The 27728-nt window shown below is 38.7% G+C and overlaps 2 protein-coding genes across 2 annotated transcripts in view; one reads left to right on the top strand and one right to left on the bottom strand.

Annotated features, from left to right (window-relative positions):
- The window catches only part of PSMD1 (proteasome 26S subunit, non-ATPase 1), a 65637-nt gene that overhangs the window by 15007 nt on the left and 22902 nt on the right, over nt 1–27728 (bottom strand). The window contains exons 17-18 of the mRNA XM_063167101.1: nt 7638–7752; nt 5664–5780 (exon numbers count right to left, since the gene is read on the bottom strand). Of these exons, the coding sequence (XP_063023171.1) occupies nt 5664–5780; nt 7638–7752 (232 nt within the window). The remainder of the gene's footprint in view (nt 1–5663; nt 5781–7637; nt 7753–27728) is intronic.
- HTR2B (5-hydroxytryptamine receptor 2B) lies at nt 15297–26141 on the top strand. The gene is made up of 3 exons (XM_063167102.1): nt 15297–16675; nt 22736–22936; nt 24996–26141. The coding sequence occupies exons 1-3, from the start codon at nt 16366–16368 to the stop codon at nt 25874–25876; spliced, it is 1392 nt and encodes a 463-aa protein (XP_063023172.1). The 5' UTR covers nt 15297–16365; the 3' UTR covers nt 25877–26141.

The following is a 27728-nucleotide window of genomic DNA, read 5'->3' as shown; positions in this document are numbered from 1 at the left end:
CCAATTCCTTTTTGCATTAAAATGTTTTTAGTTATTTTGCAATTATTAAAAGTAAGAAAAATGAGCAACATAAATTATCAGGGCAGTCAGACAGATGTGTGGCAGGGAGATACTGCACACACAATGCAGGGTTTATTCTGGGTATTCAGATCAAACTCTGCTCTTGCTTCCCTCCATTTATGCTTTTTCAAGCTCTCATGATTTTTATTTAGAAAAGCTTACACTGAGGTTTACATGTTCAATGAAAATGGTTTGCTTCTTACATCTGACCTCTTTGTACACTGGAAAAACACCTTAGTTTGCATTTGAGGCCCTGTTCCAAGCTGCATGTGGCAGCTTGGAACAGGGCCTCAAAGGCAGCCACATGCAGACCAGGTGAACCTAAGCCTTCAGGTATTGTTTGATACAGACACACTGGGAAACAGAAGTAACAGGTGAAACTATTTGTTGAGCTGAGCAGCAGAATTCCAGTGCCTCTGTTTAGAGCATATCATTCCCTTGACTCTGGGCTCAGCCTCTGGGTTTGGAATATTTATGAAAACAGACGTATGTTACAAAGCTCATTTGGTGGACTGTAATCCAGAATTTACACTGTAATCAAATCTGCAGAGAACTAAAGCCTGGGTGGAGTGAGAAGGCATTCAGCAGAACTGCTGATGTTCACACTGGTGTCTGAACTGACAGAGCAGCCTTGGAACAGAGGGCAGGAACCCCTGACTTGGGAAGGTGAGGGAGGGCTAGAAAGGGAAACCATCCACCTCCCTGGTCAAGGGGCACTGCCCTGTGAGCACCCTTCCCCAATACACCTTCCTCAGCTCCTACTCATGTGTGCATTAACAGAGCATGTGAACAAAACACCCAGGCAACAAACCCACCAGGAACCTGCCAGCTTTGGCAGCAGGACCCCATGCAGGGCAGAGAGGTGTCTGAGACACTGACAAGGGACCAAGGACAGAAACCTGGCTGCTCTACCCTGCCACCTCTCCAGGTGACAGGGAAAGGTTACAGCAGATCAGCTGAGAACACGCATTCAGTGAATAAGCACTGAATAGCTGCAGTAGGAAACAGTCCTCACACCATCTATAATAAAAATACAAAATATGTAATTCCATCTCAAGAGTACTCTGTGTTCATATCAGTTCTGCATACCTGTGCATTGTGAGCCATGGATCACTGCCAGGCCTGGAAAATGCACTAAGTGTACCCTTTTCAGAGTTTAAAGTCAATGGAAGCAAAATTGTTCTATGAAAGGGTGAGAGACTATCCAGACTGAGGGGCCAGGACAACCCAGCCCAAGGATTGAGACCAAGGTCTCGACACTCAAATGCATAATAGGCCCACATGCTTGTTCAGGCTGTTCCTACAAAGCAAATGCTTTACAGGAATGGGAATTTTGACTGGATCAGCTCCCAGCTGAAAACATTCCTTGCTGCAGGGGAAAGCCTGCTTTGGCAGCTCTGGCTGCAGCAGTTCAGGAAGGTATAAACCTCGCATGGAGCCAATGCTTCTCTCTTGGGAGAAGGTGCTGGGGCACTCACCTCCTACAAAATGGAGCAAGATGTCAACAGCCAGCCATTTCTTAAGCTGTTGAGGCAAAACCTGCCAGAATTTGTCTAGTAAAGCCCTTTGATCTGCTATTATTTTTCCTTCAAACCACAGCAACAAGCACAAACCAAACTACTGTGTAAGTTTATTTAATATGCTATGAAATCCACAAGCTTTGTTTCTCCCTTGAAATCTTCAAGCACTTCAAAAATTCTACAGCATTTGGAAATGCTACCTAGAAATTTATTTGGGCAGCTTCCAGGAGGAACACTAAAATATAGACAATGACTCATTTCATCTTTCTAACAAAACACACACCCCATTCTAATAACTAGTCCTGGCCAAAATGACATGGCAGTGAGTTCAAATGAAGTCAAACAAAGAACCTTGGAAACACTGAGGAAACAACAGAGACTTTGAGATTAGAGAACCATACAGCACCATTTCCTACCACCAAGGGCTGTCATTTATCAGGCTATTTATCACTTCTCCCTCCACCAGTCAATATTCATGCACATGATGCCCAGGAGATTGTCAAGAACAAGATTTTATAAACAGTTTATTACAGGAAATATTGGCAGGTGATTTGCACGATGCTTCTGGCAAATGCAAGCTCTTAAGGACAAAAGCATTAATAAAATCTAATAAAATAGGTTTTAAACTGTTTGCATGTTGAGTCTGTCTTCTTCAAAAGATGAAGTTATTCTGCATACACTTGCCCTCTTGAAGGAGTGTGCAGAAGCATCTCACAGCAGAGGGCTTCCATAAAGTAAAGGTGCTCTCAGAATACTGCAAAATCATTCTTGCACCCTAGCAAGACCTAGCATTTCATCTAAATGGGAGGAAAATCCCAACAGCAATCTGGTCCTGGTTTCTTCACATCTTAAAGACGACAGGCCAATATGATTGAAGGAAGATGGAGAAAAAGGCTTGACCTTGTTTATTATTTTCTCATTTTGCCAAGATGACTATCTTAACACAAAACCAGGAATTAAATTAATTTTTTCAAGTAGTTCAGCACCTAGTTTGTCTCCAAAACTGCTGACTTCATTGCCCTGCAGGTCACAAACATATCCTGAATTTGTCATTGATTTCTCTTATGATGACCTCATCGCATCTGTAACTTTGGATTCCATTTCATAAAATAAACTTCTTAATATTTTATATCTGGTACTAATATGGTTCTTAAATCTACCAACAGAGGTCAGGAAAAATCATGTTGGCTGCACATGGAGGAATTGTCTCAATTCCAAAGAGACCAAACCACCTTTACTCAACACCTGCTATGCCTTTTTAGCCCTTAAGCAACTTGCAGGTTCAAGGAGTGAATGTAATTATAATTCTTTATTTCACAATCCTTTATTTAAACTATTTAAATTTAAATTTTTTTGAATTATTCATTTAAACAAAGATTGAGCACAACAAAGAGGAGGACAAACACAAAGGGAAGATCACAATGAAGTTAATTCAAAGGCATACATCTACCCTTTTCTCACAATAAAAATGGCTTTTTTTTAAACCAAAATACTTTGATTCTTAAATCTCTGTTTATTCCTGGCATTTTGGTGTTGCAATGCTCAGCTCTCAAAACTCTGACAACATTTTATTCCCAAAAACATCCTGAACTATTTAAGGAAGATTTTTTGCTACCATCTTCCCCAAATGATCAGCAGAGAACTGAAAGTATTTCTAACCCAAAGCTCACTAATAATAAGTTAACTAAAAAAAATATATCAAATCCCAGAAGAGACAAAACTGAGCAGCAATGACAGGAAGCTGGCCAGGCTCTACGACACAGTCTTTTTTAAAATCACCATCTCTCACACGCAAAGCATCACCAGGTATTGAGAAACAGTGAGATGATGATATTTAAACTTTAGCTTCTCTGTAGTCCCATCAAGACTCTACAGCCTGTGGGATACAAAAATCACCACACCTCTCTTCCTAGGTGCTTATTCAGCAATGCAAATGCCCACATCCATCAAGTCACACCCTTTGGCACACAGTGTCCAGTGTGTCACTCAGGAATCTAATCAGATCAAAATATGTCCTGCCAATCTAAAAATGGCTCCTTTTCTGAAGAACTCCATCACTTCACATCAGAGCTAAGTAATTTTTTTTCAGATTGGCAGAGATCTCCAAAAAGTTTCCCATGGATAATAAATAACTTAATTGGAAGCATATCCCTCAAAATATTTACTTTTGAGCAAGAAACAATAATGGTTATAACCAACTTTTGGGGTATTTATAAAAAGCAAAATTTGTGTATTCTGTGTTTAGTTCCTGAACAGGCAGAATATTTCAGGTATTTTTTATTAATTTTTAATCTGGAACTTTGTTTCTGTTTGCTTTTTAATATCTGTAGTGCTTCTATGACCAGAAAATTAATTGCCTTCTGTATCTATATCAGGCAATAATTAAGGTGTTTCAATTTCTGGCCCCATTTTTAAACAAGCCATTGACTCCCAAACTATACATCTCATCCTGTATTTGCTGGCCAACTATTTTAACCACCCTTTTATCAGGCAGAAGTATCACATGTGATTTGAAAGACAAGGTTTTCAGGCCTCTTTGGGAAAAGAGATCTGCCTTATTACACACCTCAAACAATCCATGTTTTCACTAGATATTTTCCTACCCACATTTTTCTTTAGGACAAACAGAGTCTTTCATCTATCATCTCAAAAAGCCAGAAACTCCAACAGGCAGACTCAGCAAGTGATTCATGTTTTAGGAAGGCTGACTGATTCAGAGCAGACTGCAATTCCCATCCCAAGAGGATTAGGGTGCTTTGCAAACTAAAATGAATTGATCCTCATAATGTCCTTTCATATATAAGTCATTAATTCTTTCTGCTGGGAAACTGAGGAACATTAATTCTTTCTGCTGGGAAACTGAGGCACAGGAGAGCTATATAATTTTTCAGTACTAGAGCAATACAGAATGATTAAACCTGATCTCCTATATTGAGGCCTGGCATTCCAGTCACCTGACGAAGGAACAAACAATAAAAACAACAATTAATTTCTTTCCACAGAGAGATAATTCAACTTCATATTACAGAAACTTTGTATCTTGGAGGACAGGGGGATCTAACAAAAGTCTAGTGTTCTCCAATGGCTTATTTAAATGAACTACTATTCTTGGCTTATTCACTTGAACTACAATTCCGATAATATAAACAACATTCCCAGATTCTGCTCAGTGAAAACTAACATTTTTCTTTCTTTTTAAAAAAAAATAATTCGAAGGAACAAACTGTCTGCCAGCAAATTTTCATGTTCCGTGACTTAGAAATACCCAAACACCTGCATTTGTAGATCTCCTTCTCTGACTTTCCCAAGTAAAATCTTTCACTGGACAGCTTTTTTCCTTCTTCTCATCCAAATGCAGTAAAAAGGTGTCTGTTTTTATCACAGTTCAGTTTCTAAAATCACATCAATAAAAGCAACCAATATGCAGCAGATGAGTAGCAAAGTACCAGCTACTGCTCTGCCTCAGCATTCACCAGAGCAGGTGGAATGTGGAACCTCAGAGCTTCTCCAATGTGGACTTTTAGCCTGTACAAATGTTTGCATATCATCACCTGTCACACACTCACAGGGAACCTACTTTTAAAAGCTAAACACAACATATGCAACCCCTTTCACCTTATGAGCAGAAAACTCCATTAAAATATAGAGTATTTGTTATCAACTCACTAAGCCTGTTCTGAAAGTTCTGACGTTGTTTCATGTGAACACTGAACTACAAAGGAAACACTGCTCTTACAGAACCTCTCTGCATGGTGACCACATCCAAAACTAAGCTTACTACCATCAAAACCAAGATCTTTACAGTCACTTTCCTATCATTACAAGATGCTTTGAGAGCTTTTAAGGAAGAGCATTTATTCTTGTAGTGCCCAGGGTTAGAATGCTGCCATCATGGTCCCATCATTCAGAGCACATAGTCTGATCCAAGCAGGAGCTTCCCACCATACATTCAGCTCTGCTCTTTACCAGACATGTTCACCCTCTTGCCAGTGCTTACGTGCAGTGTCAGGCACTAAAGATTTGGCATCCAAGACAATTTCCCACCTAAGAGGCACATGAGGTATGTGAGGTGTAACATGCTACCTTTGGGCAGGTGATCTCAGTCTGCTGGATCATGATAAGGGCAGATGCAATCAGAGCTCCTTGACGCACGTAGTTCACAGGATCATTTGTCATGGGCTCAAGCAAATTGATTGCTTCCTAAAAGAAATGAAGAAATACACAGTCATAGAGTTAATACTACTATTTTTAGAATGCCAGGATTCAATTCTCCAATGGAAGGTTATCGGATTCATGCTATCAGATATACTTTAAAAAATGTTTTGCCTGTTCTTGGCAAATGAAGCAGAAATCTGTATCACTGTAGATTTTAATCTAAAAATTGTGATGAAAAAGAAAAGAAACACTAAAAACAAGTGATTGACAGATGGAACAATATCTACCTGCAGAAACAGGGCAACAGCCAAACAACAGGTATAAGCAACAGATGCATTCATCACATCAGCTTCCAAATTCTTGGCCTTACACTTTATTGTTAGAACCTGTAGCATTTAGCATCTTTTAAGTAATCTCTTGTTCAGAGTGTCCTTCTGTCCATACTTAAACTGAGGATGAGCAAATGTAGCTGAGTGCAGAGTGCAAGAGATTCCCAGTTCAGACCACTTTCGGTGTTACTTCCATTAGGTGAAGCTTTTAAAAACAAGTTAATTTTATACAGAACATTGTTTCAAAGAACCACTTCTAGAATAACATCATGCCTTCATTAAGACTGCTTTTGCCATCTGAGCTATGTTGGAGGCTGTACTTCTTCACCTGAAGGTGACTCATTCACTCTTTGGCAAGCATTCAGTACCATGGATGAAACACCCACTATGACAAAAAGCTGAACTTTCTGATCTCCAAAATTGAATCTATTTGGGCCTTCAAAACCTACTAATAGAAACTCTGGAAGACATGTCTCTGTGTAATCAGATGGTTTAGGTCATCATACAACGAATCTGGAAATAAAACAAGACTCATTCTTGCGACTAAAAGCATTTCCACTTAAATTAACTTGTCAGATGCAGCAGGTTAAAAATAACTAACTCCTTGATTCCACCTTCCACTTGAGAATAAAGCGACCTGGATAAAAATAGGACTCTGAGATCTGCTTTCAAATCTGCATGCTTGAGCTACTAAAGATGGCAGGCAGTGCACGTCAGCATTCTGTGCTTTTGGCAGCACAGCGACACTCGGGAGCGCTCACGCAAGAGCCACACACCAAATGTTTAATACAGGGAGAGATGAGACAGATAAGCAAGAGATTTATCAAAGACTCAGAAGCATGACATATTGCTTTGTCTGTGCACCTGTTCTGAAACTGCATTTCTGTACCACTACGGATTATTATACACATGTGGGAGAAGCAGAGGGAGGTTATTCCCAAGTTTACTTGCTGCTTGTTCCAATGAGTGCTCACTTCCCTCAGCAGAAGCAGGAATCCTACTATAAATGATCTGTTACCAGCCATGAGAATTAACCCTCACTGATACTTACAAAGTGAGAATACATAAAATGCACTGGTTGTTAATTACACTCCTGAAACAACAATATATTTAATTAAATTTCATTTCACTTGGCTTTACTACATGGATCTTCTATGAATCATGTATCACAGGAAAGATGAAAAGAGCTAGAAGTTAAGCAAAACACCTGCTCTCTTCCTGTCACTGCCACTCAAAGGGCAAAGCAGTATTGATTTTGGAGTACTGAACATACATTTAAAGTTCAGTGGGAACTTGACAGTAAGAAAACTCTAAGAAAAGTTTTGAAGACAAAATTCCAAGAATGTGGCAGTAACGTATAAAAAAAAATCTAATTTATCTACTCTGTACAAGCAGGAAAAGAAACTCTATACCCAGAAAAGTTAAAGAATTTAAAGTAGTGCTGTACTCCTGCTGGCTGGTAGTATACATGTGTGAGAAATCCATCTGCATGTATGATGTCTGCACACAATGTGTCTGTCACAGGAGGGAGCAGGAACAGTCTTGGCCACAGATGCTTCTTTGTGGCCCTCACCTTGTTTCCAGTGCCTGCACAGCAGATCCCCAAAGCCATGGCAGCCCCATAACGCACGTGGGGATTGTAGCTCTCTGACAGCAAAGAAACCACACTTGGACACTGCTCTGGAGTCCTAGAGAAAGGCAAAACCAGAATATTGTTTATTATTAGTGTTCTTCAAAATATGGTATTGTGCTTTAAAATGATTACTTCACTCTGTTCATACCTGAAAATTTCAAATTGTTCTTCCACACTGTATGTTTTTTCATTTCTCAAAACTTAACCAGAGGGGAGGAACAAATGGGCTAAGAGAAAAGATTAATAAACACATTCATAAACTTCCCTATCACTGCAGATAATCACACACAGTTCCCACTACTGAAGCCTTCCTTAATGCTTATTTTCTGAATTTAAAAGGTCACCCAGCAGAATGATGCATCTATTGAGGCTGAAGTCTTTATTTCCAGAAATCATGCCTTTTTGACAGGCTTTCCATTTGCAGAGGTTTACTCTCCACGAGACACACAGTACTAAATTTCCCATCAGCAGACACAAAACTCACCTCCAGCATACAATCAACCTTCAAGGCTGGTGGGTCCCAAACTCCCTTTTGCAATCATGGTTTCTGCCAACTCCTCCTCACACCCACCTACTGCTGTAAATCACAGCACGGGAGGAAATGCTGATACAACACACACTTCCAATCAGTTTATGAGCAATGTCTACTGCTGCCTCCTTACAGTGTCATGCTGGGACTGTTGCTGCTTTTAAGAGATCTGAAATGAGTATATATGCTCTGTGCCTCACCAGCTGGGAACCAGTGTCCTTCTGGTCACTACAGCAACAAAACTTCCAGCCCAGTGCTGGAAGATGAGAGAGAGCCTTAATTTCCCACAGTCAGAAGCATATGTTGCTCATGCAAACAGTTTTGTAAATATTGAGTATTTCTGAAATAGTGCAGAACTCATGGGTGTTAATATATTGATTTCCTACCTGTCTTCATGGTCATATTTATCCCTGGTTTAATTTTAATGCCACACAAACCACTCCATAATATCAAATACTGCCAGTTTCAGCATACTGAGTCTCATGGCACAATGAACAGAAGAGCAATGCAGGGATGCAGTTGGAACGTAAAAGCTCATGAAGAAGAAAATGTAAAACTATAAATTGTAAGTGATTTCATTATATCTGTTTATAGAGTGAACATCATCTGGCTCTTCATGCTATCTCACTGTGTCTTGCAGCCCAGACTAGCATTTTAACTCACATTCACAATCCTATAAGCAGTCTTGCAAGCCATTTACTTCTGCTGTAAACTGATTTCAGACTAAAGTGTACCTAGGAAGAAGGCAAGAGCACCTTTGTTTTAGCTTCCTTTCTTACATTTGCTACACTGAAAGATGGAGGGTGGAGGGTGGCAGCAGAACCTGTCAAGGCACTCAACAACTCAAGAGAGAGAGAAACCATAGAATATACTCCAGCATGGGTTTTATTTAAATGAATAGCTGAATCATAGAAAATAGTAATGAAAAATACTTTGAGCAATAATTTAGTTCATTCTCTTCTTTCATTGTGATGGGGGACAGAAAACGTGTTCATATAATGACACACTCATACTTCAGTTATACTCTACACACATAATCAATTAATTTCCACTCTATCTCTTCCCATTTCAACACTTTCCCATGGTCTCCTCTAACAACTGGTCCTGAACTCCTCTTTGCACTCCTCTCTTCTACCCCAGCTGACCAGACAGGCAGCAGCACCACACAGGCTCCAGTGGTTACTCATAAGGACACGGCTCAGCAGCAATGGCAGCAAGCACCCACATCTTCCCCCCACCCACCACTTCCATCTGAGTCTTCCCAAAGCATCCACATGGGGAAAGAATCCCACCTACCAACATCACCTTACAGCCCCCATGGCCTTCAACAGCAGCAAAAAAAAGCAAACCCACAAGAGAGAAGGAACCACCAAGCTGCTGGAAACTGCTGCCTCTAAGATGAAGCCATGATGACAAATGTTAAGAAGGGGAGAAAAGCTGCGCAACAGAACAATTCTGTCATGCCCTATGAGTGAAGACAACAAACTAAAAGACACATTTAAAAATACCTATCAGTCTCTTGCTCAAATAACAGCTTAGACAATGTTTTTTTTAAAAATGAGCTGATGTGGAGACCAGGAGACACATATCCTATAATAAATGAGGCCAACATTCAGCTGCACAAAAGACTTCAGCTCTTGCACAAAGACCCTTAACACCTTTGTGTTTGCCTTACTTCAGATAATGTTAAACAGGCAGATTGTGAGCCAAAGAAGAGAAAAACATTTTCTGGCAAAGATGTGATTATGCACTCTGAGGCATTAATCATTAAATTCCTGTTCAGAAAACTGGATTTTATAGAATCACTAACTTGGACACATATTTGTGTCTGCAGGCTCAGAAGTTCTAACACAGTTTTTATTATAAAATCAGGATTAATGTACACTAATTGTTTTTTGAATTCTTGGTCAGACTTAATTTATTTGTGGTGATTATTTGAAGTACTTTTATCTCAAATCTATCCATAAAACAGTCAAAAATTTTGACAGGAGGCCTTCCATAAATCCACTCTGGGAGTTGCAGCCATTTAATGGGTTCCACCACTTTCCTCAGTTTTCTCAAAACCTTAATCTTCAAAAAATGTCTTCTCACTTAAGAGAGATCTAGAAAGCAGATCAAAAAGTGAGAAAGAGTCTTGCAAAAGTGTGTATTGGAGGAGCAGGACCTCAGTGCACAAGAGCATTGTTGACATCAATGCTTAAGCAGTAACATTTGTTTACTCCTTTAGTGCTGAGATGTTTGTAATTACAAAGTCCTACACAGTGCTGCCTAAGGTCAGCCCATATAAACCCTAACCCACACTCCATAAAATTTATAAAACCCAAAACAATTCTGTCAAGTGATCAAAAGAAAAGTTTAAAAGCCCTCATAAGCAGTCCCAGGCTGCAACTGTGCTCCCATGGGTATTACTTCCATCTGGTAATCCAGTTGGGGATTATGTTTAAAAAATGGCCATGTTCTCCTTCCCCTGGCCCTTCACTGGGAGCACACACTGGTGGGAGATGGACAGAAATAATGAAGAGTGTGAGAAATCTCAATAACACTCCTAAAAAAGAGAAATGGTTTGTCACAACTCACACTCAGCAACTCGCTACTCCTACTCAGTCCTAATGCAGATATCTGTCATTACTGCAAGTTAAACACAGAAAATAACATTACATGAAATACCAGAATAACATTTGGAGATTCAGTGGGTGGACATTTTATCTCCAGACACAAATTTTTTCTCTCCTCTTTAAAGTCACAGTAAAAATTCTAGGCCTGGAGTAGATTTAATATATTTTGAGGACAGAAGCAATGTACTATAGTCCTCTAGCATGACCTTCCCATAACATAGTCCAGTAATTTCATCTTAAAATTCCTACATTAAAGCCTAAGGCATGTCTCAAAACTGGACTGTGTATCTTAAAAGATAGGCAATGTCTATTTTTGAAAACCAAATTATCTTTAATGCACTGGTTCCTTCCTTTTTTCCTAACACTGGTTTTACTCAAGCAGTGTGCTTTTGCAATTACATTTTACTACAACAGCAAAATGATGACAAAAAAATGGCCCAATTATTTCCTTCATTTTATCTGAAAATTGCTCAGCTGCTCCTACATAAGCCATGAAACCACAGACGTCAGTGAACCCAGACCTGTACACAAAAAAAAACCAACATCATAACTAGCTTCAACTTTGTTCTGTTACTAGGAAACTAAACGAATAAAGAAGCCAAAAATATCAAGAAGTTTCTTCCATGGAACTTAAACAGTGTAGTAAGCTACAGTTTTGTTTCCACCCTACATCAGGATCAGTTTTATTGCTGTGATAAATGGGCTGCAGATGAAGGACTTCCTCCAAGATCCAGCTTGGTTTGTTTCAGAAGTCAAACAAAATCATAAAGAAAAGATGTACCAAGACAGCAATAAGAGATTCTCAGCAAAACATAACAGCTGGCATTTTATTAGTTTTACTCACCAACTGGTTGCTCTTAAAACCTCTGCAAGAAACAAACACCCCACACTATGGATTTTGGATCTTCCCAAAAACTAGAACCAGTGAAAACACAGAGGAGCTGCTTGACTCCAGCCCAGCTGCCTTAGCCTCAATTCTGAACTCCTTTCTGGGCCTGTTATTTCTTGCATATATATAAGGACATATATATAAAAAAAAAAATAAAATGTCATATTCTTTCCATAAAAAGCTGAAACTTTGGTTTCTCAGAAATTCTAGGCTACTTACAAGCTAAGATAATTTTGAATTCTTCATTACTTCCAAAGAGAGATGAAAGAAAACTTTTCTTAAGCCTCTAGTGCAAAAATCAACAGAATGAAAACCAGGATGTTGATTGTTTAGACAGACTAATATGAAAAAAACCCTCCCAGGTCAGCTGGACACTGAAGGTGGTCAGATTCCTTTTGGTGTTGACCTAAACTGTTTTTTTTCTGAAAGTCTTCACAATTGCAACATCTGCAGATATCGTAGTTCTCACTAGGCTTTGCCTTCAAGAGCCCTATTGGGCTACTGAAAGTTGAGGATCACAGTGAGCCACATTGGCTCTTAACAATCCACTGTAATCTTTTTTCCCCAGGAGGCATGCAACAAGATAAACTAAAAGTTCAGACTGCCATAACTTGGAGCACATTCCACTTCAAGTGTCTTAGATCACCGACCTGTTAAAACCTCATCCTTTGAGTAGCTTGTCTCCAATCCTGTAAGCTGCACATCTTCAAGGTTAATGCATTACTGCCACTTTTCTTTATATTTCAGCAATTTTTAAACATGAAATTATATATATGTAAGTATATGGTAGCATGAGTAAGTAAAGATACAGAATACTGAAAAAACCCATCACACTGGTCTCATGATTGAGACTAAAACTGGAAGCATCTGAAGCATCACTAACATGCACTTACATTTTAGTCTAAATATTTAAGGACTATACAACTAATTGAAAAATGAAACATCAGAGAATTGAAGAGCAATGTCAAATATATCTTCTAAATTCCTCATTAAGCGTCCTTAGTCATATTTCAAAAGATTCTAAATATTTATAACTTTTTTAAACTATTGGTCATGAATTAATCATTTTATACAGAACTATTTCCACAAGTTGTTTTAGTGGTGTAGTGGCAATTATTAAAAAAAAAAAAAAAAGCTTAACAGAAGTTTCATTTCATCCATGAATGAGTTAACAAAGTAGAAATGCAGATACTAACTGCACAGTTTGTGGTCATTTCTGAAGGAGGGAATGTGCAACAGAAAGGGAAATATATAGAAAACAGAAAACTTGCAGAGAAAAAATGCAACAAACTGCTATATTCAGTGTAGACTAAACATTCAGTCTCTCTCTCTGGACAAAAATGATCCCAGCTATTCCCAAACCAGGAATTTCCTGCAACTATCTCATGTACAGCCCAACAAGTGAACTTGAATGATATGTACTGACTGAACAGCACTCACCAGAGACAGCTTATATCTGATGGGGACATGGCTCTATAAAATCACACTGGCAGCTTGAAAACAGAAGTAACAGCAAGGGATGGAAAATAAAAGTAATATCTATTTATGGTTCAAATATTCAGTTTACACTGGACTAGGAGTGGGGTCTAGCAAGATTTAAAGTTTACCATCATTAACACATCTGGATACGGGGCAGGACAGTGGCCTGTACAAAAAGCCTGCCCAGAAGACACAGTGAAGAACCTGCTGCAGGTCTGTAACAGATACAGAGCAGGATGTGTTTCTCAACTGATTCAAAGCTGGTAAAGTTCAGAAAACATCATAAAGGGCAGGTATGTTTTTCATCTCTCTGAAATTAAACAATGCACCAAAGAGGTAAAAATGCTTGCAAGCCAATCTACCACTAAACTTGTATCATCTTCCGCAAGTTCCTAAGATAATTGGTTTTATCTGTATTTTAAGAATAATTTCCTTTTCAATTAGATAAAAATGTATTCATTAGCTTTCATCAGAACAATCTGCAGTAAAAACTTCAAGTACAGCTAGATTAATGTCAGGATATCCTTCAAGATTTTTAAAATATAAACCAGAACTTGATTAGACATAGTGGAGCTTAAGAAAACCTGGATCCAAATGCCCATTAACCAAATAAGGTATTGTCCTGTCTCAATTTCCACTTTTTATATGCTTTCACGTGCTCTGCTCTCTCAGTACGGTCAGTGGTGACAATAGAGAGGTGGCCAGATAAGGAAACAGTATTACCATAGCTGGATTAATTTTTATTTTTGTAATATATACTTTTCTGATGAATAAAGAAATCAGCTCTCAAATGTAAATGAATACAGCATGGAATCTTATTGACAGTTTCCTTTAAACAGGAAAAGTAAGGAACAAGTAAAAGCTACTGAAAATTGTGTTGTATGATCTCAATATACTAAGTATTTCTGTTAATTTCTGACAGCAGCCTTCTCTCTTTGGCCCCACATTACCTGCATTCCAGAAACAATTTTTTTTTTCTTTTTAAAAGAAATATGAATTGATGCACAGTTCACTGAGGACCTGACTTCCAGCTCAAGGCTGGTAAGCACTAGCAATTCATGAAATGTAATGGCTGGTGTCATACAGAGGGTCAAACCATGATCTCATGGTCTCTTCTGGCCTTAGTCAAGGACTTATTACCCAATTTTGCAGCTAATGTCCTTGGAAGTGAACTCTATTTCCATTTTAATGCAGAACTATAAGATGACACTGAGGCTATACACACATCTGACTGAAAGTTGGAAGGTAACAAAAGAGAATACTCAGGATAATAAAAAGCAGCTGCAGAAGGAAAGGTTTAAAGTAACAGCACACAGACTTAAAGTAACTGTGCTAGACAATAGTTTTATAAAGTTAGGCAAGGAAAAACCTGGAGTGTTTACAGGGCTGTAGAACTTTTTAGGGTTAACTGTGCTTCCACCCAGAAAGCAAGTGAGCAAGAGAGCCTAGAGAGCGAGCAGCAGACAGACAGACAGACACGCTGCGGTGCACAGACAGATTGCTGCAGTGGGAAGGGTCATTTCCAGGACCTGCACATGCTGATCCAGGTCCAGGGAGCACACACTCTAGTGCTAGAGCAGTGAATCAATTAACCCTCACTGTCCCATTTCCAGCCAAACCCCCCACCCACTCCCTTCCCTGCTTTCCAAACACTGCAGCTGGATACACTGGAAGGAGTCACTCAAGGAACAAGGGTAGCAGCAAACTGCGAGCTTCACTTGTGAGCAAAGAGAGAACTGCACACAGACTCTGCTGATCATCTCAGTACAATCAGCAAAGAATGGAAGTTAAAGGACAGCAAAAGTGAACACAACCTTATTTCTATCCTTTTTTACATGTGGTAAGAATTATTATTTTCCTCCATTTCAGAGTTAGAGAAAATACCTGGATGAAAAGAAATATAGTCTTCCCAAAATAGAAATTTTTAATCTAGAAGAAATGTGATACAAGAAATGTGTTACCAAAAAAAGCACACAAAGAGACAAGCTTCAGAAATATTATAGAAGCCAAAAGCAAATGAACAACTTGTTTTCCAGAAAGTAGTGAAAAATCTCAACTTCCACCATATGATGAAAAATAAAATTATAAAGGATCTTCCTGGATGCAAAGTGAATTCTACTAAAATGCAAGAGAAAGAGGTAAGGCTTTCTTCACCTGAAAACTGCAACACATCAAATCTCAGTAACTGAGCATCTGTTCAGCTTAATGTGGGGACAGCTGTTTGAGTCTCTGCTTGAAGGGGGAAATGCAAGCCTTAATTCTTTAGCAGAGTTGACAGAGACAGAGAAAAACAGGAGCGAACGGGCTGTACTTAATAAAAGCCTTGCTCAGGTTACAAAAACAAGCATTTTACTCACCCCAACCTCTTCAAGTAAGGAGTAAATTTAGATGTCTCAGTTCGATAAATCTCTATGGTCCCCTTGAGACTGTCAGCAGTGTTTTATTGTCTGCAGCTTCCTGACCCTCACCTGATAAATTAGGAAGCGCTGAGATTAAAACGGAAACCTCATACATAATTTCTGAAGATATTTTTGGGGTTACCCTCTGAGGAGAAATAGGATTCTTAATAAGGGGAAATATGGGAACTGCTGTCTGCCTACGCACATGCTGCTGGAGACGAGACACTCGGGAGAGGAGGAGTTGCACATACACAACTCGAGTATCTGCCTCTGCATCAGTTTGTACTCAGAAGGAGCAAATCTACATAGACTGCACCTAAAGGGAATTGTTTTGCATTCAGATTCATCTATCACTCTTTACTGCTGCAGGAAAAAAAAAAAAAAAGAAAAAAAAGAGGAAGCTAATGCACTGCTTATTTTTGACAGCTACTGATTTTTTCCTTTTAATCTTCTGAAATCTGAACATCGCTCTAAAGGGGAGACCAGAGCCCTGAACCCCACCAACCAGAGATGGACACAAGACAGGACTTGCATTTTTAAAACTCTTTCGCACCCAGCAAGGCAAAGAATAAAAAAACTGGATACCAGCTCAGACATGGTAACAATATCTCAAAATAGCAGATGACCAGTTCACTATACTGACCATGCTGGCCTATCTTCAGGACCATCCTGGACCAGAGAGGAGCAGAGAACTCTTACACCGTACGCAACTTCTGCGCAAAACACAGCCCCTGAAGACATTCCTCTGCACACAAAAATGTCCCATCCTTTACACTCCCTGAACGGACCTGGAGCTGGCAATGGATCTCTGTCGCCTCTCTCAGTAACAGGAGCACCCAAGCAGGACTACCCAAGTGAGGAACAAGGAAACAAAGTGCACTGGGCAGCACTGCTGATCCTCCTGCTGATAATCCCCACCATTGGGGGGAACATACTTGTCATTCTGGCAGTGTCCCTGGAGAAGAAGTTGCAATACGCTACCAACTACTTTCTGACATCCTTGGCGGTGGCAGATTTGCTCGTGGGTTTGTTTGTGATGCCAATTGCTCTTCTCATGATATTATTTGGTAAGTGCAGCGTGTTTGTTTTATCAGGTTTGCATATGGGGTACAATTTTGGGAGGTCTAATTTAAACAGAAAAGTTGTTTGCTTTCCAGCATTACAATTTTAAAAATCACTTGGATGAGGGATGCTAAATCTTCTCTTCCTCTCACCTTAATACAGCCTAATGTCTTTATGGGAAGTACAACTATGTGGATATTCCTTCCTATGAAACAAACCATTCAAAAATCATCCAAGACTTTAAAATATTCAAATATGAGCTGAAGCACAGGGAATTTGTACAGTGTAATATAATTTTTAACAACATTAGCACAATGCTGGTATTTGTTATATTATATTACACTAATTGCAGACAGTATTCTCTTAAAAAACTTGAAATCTGGGCTAGGCATCTGTTTAGCCCACTGAAGAGGTATTTTTTGAACTGTCTATGAGTAATGTATCTGATTTTACCTGAGTATTGACTCAATGAGCAGTCACATATTTACATGGTCAGTCAGAGTTGGTCCCTGGCACTGTCAGTGACGATAAACTTTATCAGCACTGCTTTCAGAGAAACTGATTTCCTCCCACCCCGGGGAAAGCCACAGGTTCATAAGACATCACAAGTAAATCATCTGTCAAGCCAAGGAAGCCTCAATCCATGTATCTAATGTTTGAGATACGTATTTGTCATTTAGTCTGCTTCATATGAAATAAAATAGGTCTTTTTCACATGAACAAACATTGGATGTGACATTTTCTTTCTCATTAGTCTTTACAGAACAAGCATGATTTTTCCACAGCCCCTCACACACAGCTTTATTTCAGATACTGCTTCTGACAACTAATTAGAGGCAACTCCATGGGAAAGTCTCTCTCTTTAACTGCTAAAATTTCTTTAAGAAAACATTTTAATTTGTTTCTTTTCATATCATAAATGGAAAAAAAATCAGTGAGACAGGTTTTTCAAGAAACTTAATGATTTATAGAATTACCTTTAAGATACACTGGGTCCTAAGAAAGGCTGCAGGAGTTCATTTTTCCTAGGCTAGACTCTAAGAGTTGCCTAAGCAACGGGCAAACACAATCAAACTATATTTCAGAAAGGCCATCAGTAATTTCTGTACAGAAAACTGGTATCACTTAATTAACAAATCTGTTTATTCATTCATTAAATGCCTTGAGAATTTCTGTGTGTTACGGACTTCTTTTCCCTAAACAGAACTGTGAACAGGAGGTCAGAATTCAGCATTGAGATCATAGAAAAGGGATTTTTTTTCCCAAAGTAATAGTTTCTAAAAAGAAAACTGAATGTACATAACTGAGACAGTGATTTCTAACTCCAAAAAAAATCAGTGACTTATAGAAAACATGTATGTGCACAGGAGTGGGAGGCAAGCAGCAGATATGCATTTCCATACTTACACATGGATGCTCTAACTGCTTAGTGCCTGCCACAGGTCTCATCACTAACAACAATAAAGCTACTAGACATAAAAACTACTAGTATTTACTAGCAATCAATATAAAGGGAAGGCAAATCCTGGATTTTGTGGAGTAGGTTTTTGGTAGTGGTGGAGTTTTCTTGTTTTGGATTTTATTATTATTTTCATTCTGCTAGACTAACAAATCTTTCCTTTATAACTTCATAAGGACTCTATTGCTCCTTAATTTCTCAATTAATCCACTGCTAAACCCTGGTTACAACAGTTTAAAGCATGCTAGGAATCTTATTTCAAAAGTCAAACAAAAATGTCTTTCATGGTGCAGGAAATTTACCAGAAAGTAGTAAAATCAATTATAATTAATTAAGACCACAACCCGCCTTCCACACAACAGTGGTTAAAACTGAAATTTCTTGCACACAAGTCTTTCTTTGGCAGCCAACCAGAAAAACTGCTTTGCCTCTTCACCAACTGGGAGAAGATGCTGAGTTGTTTATAGAAGTTCAAAGCATGAGCAAAACATGAGGAGTTACTGGAATGAAGACAGAACTGGCATTAAATACATAACAAGTTTAAATCTTGAAGCTACATTAGCCAGACAACTATGTGAACAAAGAAGTCATTGACAGCCAGACAGCAAACTAAATCCAGCCTCCTGGCACCTCCACACAGGAATGTTTCCATAAAATGGAATAATAATGAAAGAGCTGGGTGCAGCTTCTAGATATAGAGTACAAATATTATGCTTCCGATTTGGGATTGATATCTAATTATGCGGAGAAGATTTGAAGGAAAAGGTGTGAACAGAAGTGCAGTCACATTAAGATCCTGACTGTACAAACTAATGTGTCACAGGGTGTTCAAAATCAAAATCTGCTACAGGCATTGGCTCCACACCCTGACAGAACCCTCACAAAAAAATCTTCAGAAATGGACTGTATCTATAATAAAGAGCTGCCCCTTTTAAAAATAAGTAAATAAATGAATCTGTAAACTCACTTGCAGGTGTAATGCCATGAGCAGTACTTTATTTATTCTCAGCAGAACAACCAAAATGTACTCTGGTACAAGCATACACAACAATTTTAATTTTGGAATGTGAGTGTCAGAACACATAAACATTTCATAGCTTTTATAGCCTGCTAAATATTTCTCATTTCTTAAAAAAAAAAAAGAGGGCCCACTAGGAGATAACTGCATTCTCTAAAATCTAGCTTTCAAAACAGTTACCCAAATTTCTAACACTCAGAACTACTGAAATTCACTGAATAGTGAAATTGGCAAACAAACTTGAGAGATTCTCCCATTTGCAAGGCCTGCAGCAGGAAGAAGTCTGGTGGCCACAGCTTGGTGGCCAATGGGCTACTTGAAGACAACATATGTACCATTTTTTAAAATACAGTCTCTCCTCCTAATAATCATCCACTTAAAATCAGAAAGCAATGTTCATTATCCTAGGTTGCAAACCATTATTTTAATCAATCACAAGCAACCAGTCCTAATCTTCCCCCATTACTGATGATAACCACAACAAATTTTCCTTCTTGCTTGTGCAAACTGCCAGAGGAAACTTTAATTGGGGACTACTCTCCACAATCTCAAATCCAAAGACATCAAGGGTTTATCAGAAAGTAAGCCTAATTGAAAAAACCACTTTGATTAAAAATCCTAGAGAACAGCCTGGAGACATCAGGCCTTGGCAGCCCACGGAGCCAAGCACACGAGGGTGAGCCCTGCACATGCAGCTGCAGACACACACACCAGGGTGAAGATTGAAGCTTAGGCTTAAAGGAGATGGTGACTGAAAATATTTCCATTTCCATCTTGGCAAATGCATCATTATATAACAACAAGAAGGCCCTTTACAGGTAACATATTTCTGCAGCCCTTAGAACAGAAGAATAAATGGTTTCCAAGTTTATTTAAAGACTTCTCTCAATCATACTTATACATGTACACAAGCTGTGCTTTCTCTTAAGCTTTCTGAAAACATTTTGGCTTACAGCAAGAGCGGCTCTTCTATACTGTACTTTGTTTTAAGGATTACACATTTCTAAGGTATTTCCTATAAATAAAACTTTTCTTAAATAAAGATTAATCAAGGGCAGACAGTTGCAGTAAAAGTTCATTTTACTACTCTAAAGGTGCAAGACAAATTTTAAAGCATGTATTTGGTCTTATTTTGACTCAAAATATGCAAAATCTTCGACAGCGGCACTGCTGCAGTGCTGGGAGGATCTGAGGCAAGGTCTGTAGGTAGAAGGAATTTCTTTTTAACTTATACTACCTGACAGCTGGAGAAACCAGACAAATTTTCAGGCAGGCATCTTTGTCAGGTAACTGAGGCATTAAAAAAAAAATCCAATTCCTATTAGCTCCCAAGAAAAATGGGAGAATCTCTACCCTGTAAATGCTCTGGTCTGCTTCCACAATGTAGATCTATAGTAGGAGAATCAGAACAGTTCAAACTGAGCATGACCTGCTAATGGCTTTGTAACACTACTTGGCAGGACATAATCATTTTACATTCTGAATTATAAAGCAGGACAGCAACCAAGCAGGTCACCATCACATTCAAGGGTCAGAGATGCTTTCTGGGCCATGAAAGGAAATTAATATGCCATTATTTCCCTAATCCTAAATGAACAGAATAAGCCAACAGCGATAGACAGCACCACCATCATCCGAAAAGCACAAGAACTCAGCCCAGAGCATTGCCTCAAACAATGGACACAGCTTCTAGCTTCGATTGTTAGGTGTAACCTACAAATTAAAGTAACTTATAGCAAAATACACCACAGAATAAATCCTAGATAACTGTGTGACTCTTCTGGACTTTAAAGTATCGGTTTTGTGATTAGTTTCATTTAAATAACCATAATCTTCCGTTCTTATCAGTTATTGCATTTAAAGTTTACTTTGATTTTGTTGGACAAAAACCAGCTTCTCGTACACACGAATAAATGCAGCAGAAGATAATGCTCTAATCATGAATGTGATAACCTACTGCCTTCTGCACCCTGTACAAAAATAGACAAAAATAAAGAAAATTGAAAGCTTTCTCTCATCAGTTCCACTTGTCAACTCACAAAAGCTCTTACAAGTAAAAAATATACAAGACTGCTTTGTATCAGACCAGTGTTTAAATGTATCTTTATTTCAAAGAAGCAAAAGGGCCTTTTGTTGCAAAGTATTTTCTTCCGCAAGCAGTAAATTAACTAAAAAAGGAAAGACTTCTTACACTGGGATTCTCCAGAACTCAAAGCAGTTATAATCCAGGGAATGCGAGTACTATCCAAAAGAAGCATTAGCTGTTCACTTGAAATCCAGCTGTGTTATCTGCAATCCTTCAAGTTGTAGAACACACTTTCTATTGTTCATGTTTTACCTGAACTAATCCTTCATTACAAAGTCAAAAGAAGCCGTCAGTTTTCTGGAGTGAGCAAAAACATTTCAAGGCATCAAATTAGTTACTTCTTTTAACTGGGTTTTTTTTTTTAATTACAGCTGGCTACATAAGCCACAATACATTTTGTTTTTTTTTTTTTAAAGGAAATCTGTTTCAGAAATACATGGTACCTTACTGCCAGCTAAAAGTCTAGGCATGAAAACTAAAGATTAGTAAATGTTTGATAATTTACTAATTACAACTTTCTCATACCTGTCTGATAGACTAAGCTTTTTGAAGCATAATTTCAATGATAGAATCTATTTTAGGAAATAATGATGGTAGATACTAAAATTTTCTGGTTAATAAATTTATAGCAAACTGCCTCTTCCCCTTCTGCCTCACTGCCTATGTCATCCTCACCTAGAGTGGTCTGCTTTGGGGATGGCTGAGGTTCAGTTCAGGGCTCCATCCATCCATTCTCTTTGTTTAACACAGAAGGTTTCCCAGCATAGGTAAGAGTGCAGACAAGTACTTGCTATGTTTGTTTTCATAAAATTTTCCATCCACTGGAGTTTATAATTCAAGTCAAAGCAGCACTGTTATCATCTCTATCTATCAGTCACGTTACGAAAAAATGTTTTAAATCTCAAATGACTGCAATGTTACTACACTGATAAGACTGAACATTACAAAAGTCCAGCTCATTTTGTATTCTCAGCACACAGGTCTATTTATGCTGACCAAGGAAATTAAAACCAATAAATTTCTGATTTATTAGAAATGCAATTTTCCCGCCCTAATCGTCATTCAACAAAGAACTGATTTCCCTGGCAATACTAATAATGTGCTTACTGATTGAGTACAGCAGAATTTTCCAAGGGAGGAAAATATATTTAATATATCAACTTCTACCATGAGAAACAGCTGAAAATAATCATTTAATAGTAGGCTCACAAGAACCAGTCATGGTCCATTTTAAATAAACTTTTAAATCCAGAGTCCTTGCCACAAAAGGACAAAAAGACAGGGAAAGGTTTATAGCACACCAGTAGCCTGATGAATATGATGGCAACAACCATACCAGTTAGGAGCTAATTACAATATAGGACAGAACCCATCTGAGGCAGTGACAAAGCTCAGTTCCTGTAGTACTATGAACTTTTCAAGCATACTGATGCCACAGGAAAATGACACACTGAAAGTTCTCAAAAAGCTTAGATTCTAATGAGTTTTTTGTTCTCTTTCAGACAATACCTGGCCTTTACCAACTGCCTTGTGTCCTATCTGGCTGTTCCTTGATGTCCTCTTTTCCACAGCTTCCATCATGCACCTCTGTGCCATCTCCCTGGACCGCTATATTGCCATAAAAAAGCCAATCCAGGCCAGCCAGTACAATTCATGGGCTACAACAATCATCAAAATCATCGTGGTTTGGCTCATCTCAATAGGTATGTGGGACCTGGAGACTGGAAAAGGAACACAGAAGCTTTTCATGTCCAAAACAATAGGTGAAATGTGGAGAAAATGGAAAATTTGGCCAAGTACTATTGATTGGAGGACCATAACACTCAGGCTGGTCGAAGTCCACCTCTTGGATCATACATAGCTACATCATAAAAATTTGCCTGAACCACTGCTCCTTATTAGGCGCACCAGAAAGGCCAAGGATTGAGTCAGAGTATTAATCATCACTCCTCTTCATGGTCCTGAAAGCTCAAAAATCAGAAAACAATATCTGCATGCACAGTATTAGTATGCAGATAGTGCATGCACATGTCTCCTGGGAAAGCAAGATTTCATGCTCCCATGGTGCTATATTTTGTCCCAAACACAACTTTAAGCCTTGAACAGATGTTGGTAAAATTCTGCATAAAGGAAGTACAAAAGGGTTAATTATTTATAGCAAAGATATGAGTCAGTGGCTGGTAACATCCAGGCTAACACTGAAGGCTGAGACAGCATATAGAAAGGCTAATGTCTAACAAAAAAACCCCAAACAATCAAAACAACAAACCTTGAACAGTTTAAATGAAGAAGTTTATACCAACATACAAACTTCTATGATATCAGTGTCTCTGCGATGTGCATGTAGCATGTAATCTGTCTTTAATGCTTAAAAAATGAATCTGTTAAATGAGCTAAGGAAGTGAAAACATTTAATTCAAATAATTTAATACATGCTCCAGACAGCCTTAGTGCTGTATGCTCTGTGTGCAAGACCAAACAAAATTATTCTGGATTATTAAGTCCAGTGATGCATAGGAGAATGGGTACAGCCACCTTCTTGGCTAAGGCAAACTCCAAATTTGAGTTGAAAAAAATTCTGGAAGAGCTGTGATGATAGGAGAAAAGATGCTATCTCTATTCTATCACCAACCCACCTCCCTCCACCCCAAAAAAAAACTTAGCATGACAAGACACTCACAAGTTGACCTTTTAATGTGTGATTTATTGCCATTAAACAGCACTGTACTTTTCAATTTCTTTTTATCCAACATAAAACTAGTCTGCAGTTGAGCTAGGTTCTCCAAATCAAAGGTTAATTTGGTTCAATCTTTATTTTAAATGCTTTCTGTATCTGAATGTGTGCTTCTAATTAGAAAAGGGATCAAGTTGCTGAAGGGAAACCCATTTTGCTCTTGCTGTTTTAAACTAACTTCAGTAAGCCTAGTAGCAGAGGAATACAGTAAATCCCTATATCTCATTAAGTGGTATCAGAAAACTGCACAAATCACCTTCACCAGACAGCAAGGAACCTGTTGTTTTTGTTGTAATGTCAGACTGCTGGCAAATGAAGTGCTGACTGTAATTTAGTGGTTATAAAAAATTCATTTAAAAGACAAGACTGTTAACATTTTTTTAAACCAGTGGTGAATTACAGAGCTAGCCAGACTCATTTAAACACTCCTAAATATGCAGGAGACTTTAAACAACAAATCCATCTCAAACACACACTGCATAATTCTGGCAACTATTTAGCTACTTGTATATATGAAAGAGTCGAGCAGGGTGAAAAAAAATCAGCTGTCTGTGTCCAGTCACTTGATGTGGTTAACAGAAGAGGGAAAGACAAGATTTACGTATTTACAAAATTGCCCTTCAAAGAGTGCAAAGGTTACTCTGGGGAAGAGAAAAAAAAAGGGGGAGATGGCATTAGGGAAACATATTTCACTAGAGGAAAAGCCATACTAATTCTAATAACCAGAGTCAAAGCAATTAATGTGTTTTACACTTGAAAAGTTGGCAACTTCATACTGCTTCCTCAATCTCTACGAGTTAGGCCCAATCTCCTTAGAAAGGGCACTCTGTTAAAGCTCAGCCTGCCAAGTCTTACAAAGTACTGTTTGCCCAATTACCCACGTGATGCTCTCCACACTTCATGTTGTGTTCCCATGCCTGCTCCAGAGCTCAGGAATTACCTTTCTTTAGAAAGCCCGAGGCTTCAGACTCAGTGAAGCGATTGCAAGCGATTACCCTCTGCTGAAGCACTTGTTTGTTCTCCTACAGGCATTGCAATTCCTGTCCCTATCAGGGGCATTGAGGATGGAAATGGCAACTCTACAAACATCACGTGTTTCCTGACGCCTGATCGTTTTCATGACTTCATTCTGTATGGATCAGTGGCTTCCTTCTTCATTCCCCTCGCTATCATGATCGTCACTTATTTACTGACCATCCAAGTGCTGCGCAAAAAGGCCTATTTGATCAACAAGCCGCCCCAGCGCTTCACCTGGTCAGCAGTGTCCACAGTCTTTCAGCGTGACACAACACCTGCCTCCTCACCAGAAAAGGTGGCCATGCTAAACGGCTCCAGAAAGGACCAGACTTTGTCCAGTGACATGCCTATCAGCAGGACATCCACCATTGGGAGGAAGTCCATGCAAACGATTACCAATGAACAAAGGGCGTCAAAAGTTCTGGGGATTGTGTTTTTTCTTTTCTTGCTGATGTGGTGCCCATTCTTCATAACAAACATCAGCTCAGTTCTGTGCAACTCCTGCAACCAGGAGGTTTTTCAAAAGCTTTTGGAGATATTTGTTTGGATAGGGTATGTATCCTCAGGAGTGAACCCTCTTGTATATACACTCTTCAACAAAACATTTAGGGAGGCTTTCAGCAGGTACATCACTTGCAACTATCGGACCACAAAGCCTATCAAGGCCCTTCGGCAGCGCTCCAGCAGGATCTCTTTCAGAAGTTCTGTAGCAGAAAATTCCAAGCTGTTTGTCATGAATGGGATGAGAAATGGGATTAACCCCATTATGTACCAGAGCCCAATGAGGCTGAGGAGCTCACCCATCCAAGCATCATCGGCCATTCTGCTGGATACGTTGCTGCTCACCGAGAATGAGGTTGATAAAACAGAAGAACAAGTCAGCTATGTATAGTGGAATGGCAGCCATGTCCCTACAGCATTACTGTATGTATTATTCTAGATAACTGCACTGTAAAAGGGTATAAATACTATTGTTTTCTGTTATTTATGCAAGCAATATCTTATAAATTTATATTAATTCCCCTCCTCCAAAGTCTCCTCTACTTTAACCCCAACCCCATGGTGGCAACCACAACTTCATTCCATGGCAAATGACTCATGCAGAACTGTAGCCTAAGGAAGAGGGAAATAAATAAAAGCTAAATCAGTTTAAGTATCTGACTTCAGTTCTCATCACCTTCAGTCTCTTCAAAGTATATCTTTATAAGAAAACCATTTCTGTACAAACACTACACTAAGATTTGCTCTGGCAAGAAGACAAAACTTTGTAGGTTGATGCTCTACAATGGAAGCAGCAGAGGGATACAAGCTCACTGGTTTCAATTTAAATGTCTGCAAACAGAGCAGCACACAAGCTCACTGCATTCCCTCCTACAGACACATTCCTCTGCTGAGACTGAGTATCCACATATGAACTTTCCTTGCTCTCTAAGGGTGTGTAAAACACAAGCAGAATTGCTCACTCTAGAGACCAATGTACAAGCCTATTCCATAAGGCATAATTAAAAATTCCATGTAAGGAAATTATCCTTTTACTGTAGGGATGGGCAGAATTTCACCCACTTGAATTTCATCTCCATTACATATGCATAAGCTCAGTGTTGCCAGATTATTCACTGAAAACTGCCCTTTCTTCTTTTCATACTAAGAAAATGAATTATTTAATCAAAATAACACAACACAAAATCAATGATCATAAGAAAAACAGGATAGATACACAATCCTGAAACATCCATATAATTTATATGACAGGCCTCCTTTTCAATGACCATGGAACCTTCAGTGAAAGCCTCCCCTCATCCAATGTAGTTCACAGGAAGCAGAGAAATCACAGACAGAACAGCTACTTCACAAGAAAATAAGAGCAAATATTTAAGAGACAGCAGAGACAACAGTACTGGCTACACCTGCACATATTCACAGTTTAGCTGAGCTCAAAATTATTTAATTGGACTAATGGCCAATTACAGGTCCCAATCTGCACTCTCTCAAACATGCTCAAGACTTTAGTATGAGTACAAAATTAATAGAAATAATTGGTTCTCACAATCCCTAAAAGCCACCAGAGTCTGTTATTTGGGAAATCAGAAACTTCTGACAGCTCCAGACTCTTTGGGAAAAGAAATCTGATTTCCTCAATTTGATTTCCTCAAAGTACTGGAGTTCTTACATCAAGCAGCCAGCTCACCATTTTTTCCCATAGTTTCCATTTACAGTAAAATTTTCAGTTTGGGCTTTGTTTTCATTTTTAATATTTTCAGCATTCTTCGGTTACACTAAAATTATGTACAGCAAAAGGCTTAGTTTTTTTTCATCTGCAGAACAGAAAGTACTAAAGCTAACATGTCCCTCCAAAATTTATTTATATATATTTAATTTAAAACATATGCAAATTCAAAACAGAGCTTAGTGTAACAACTGCCAGAGATTTTCAGGCAAAAGCATTAAAAATACATCTGTGGTACTTGAAGTAAGTTGTCTTCCCAATTTTTGTGATAATGACTAGCCACTTAAATCAGAGTAAATTCTAACTGCTCTCCCTCCTCTTCACTTAATCAAAATTTGTTTAGGAGGATTCTGTAGTTAAAAGCCAGAATGGATGGACTGTGGTAGCTGTAAAAGACACCCTCATGAGCAGTAACACCAAAAGGCAACCACCATTCCTGAAGAGTTATTGTCCAGCAGTCAGAAAGCAAGAAACAGTCATCTTTGAAAACTCTCTTGATACTTAAATAAATCCATAT

The sequence above is a fragment of the Melospiza melodia genome, chromosome 12 (genome assembly GCF_035770615.1).
Source record: "Melospiza melodia melodia isolate bMelMel2 chromosome 12, bMelMel2.pri, whole genome shotgun sequence".
In the NCBI taxonomy this organism is placed as follows: Eukaryota; Metazoa; Chordata; class Aves; order Passeriformes; family Passerellidae; genus Melospiza; species Melospiza melodia.
This window is presented reverse-complemented; position numbering and strand designations above follow the sequence as displayed.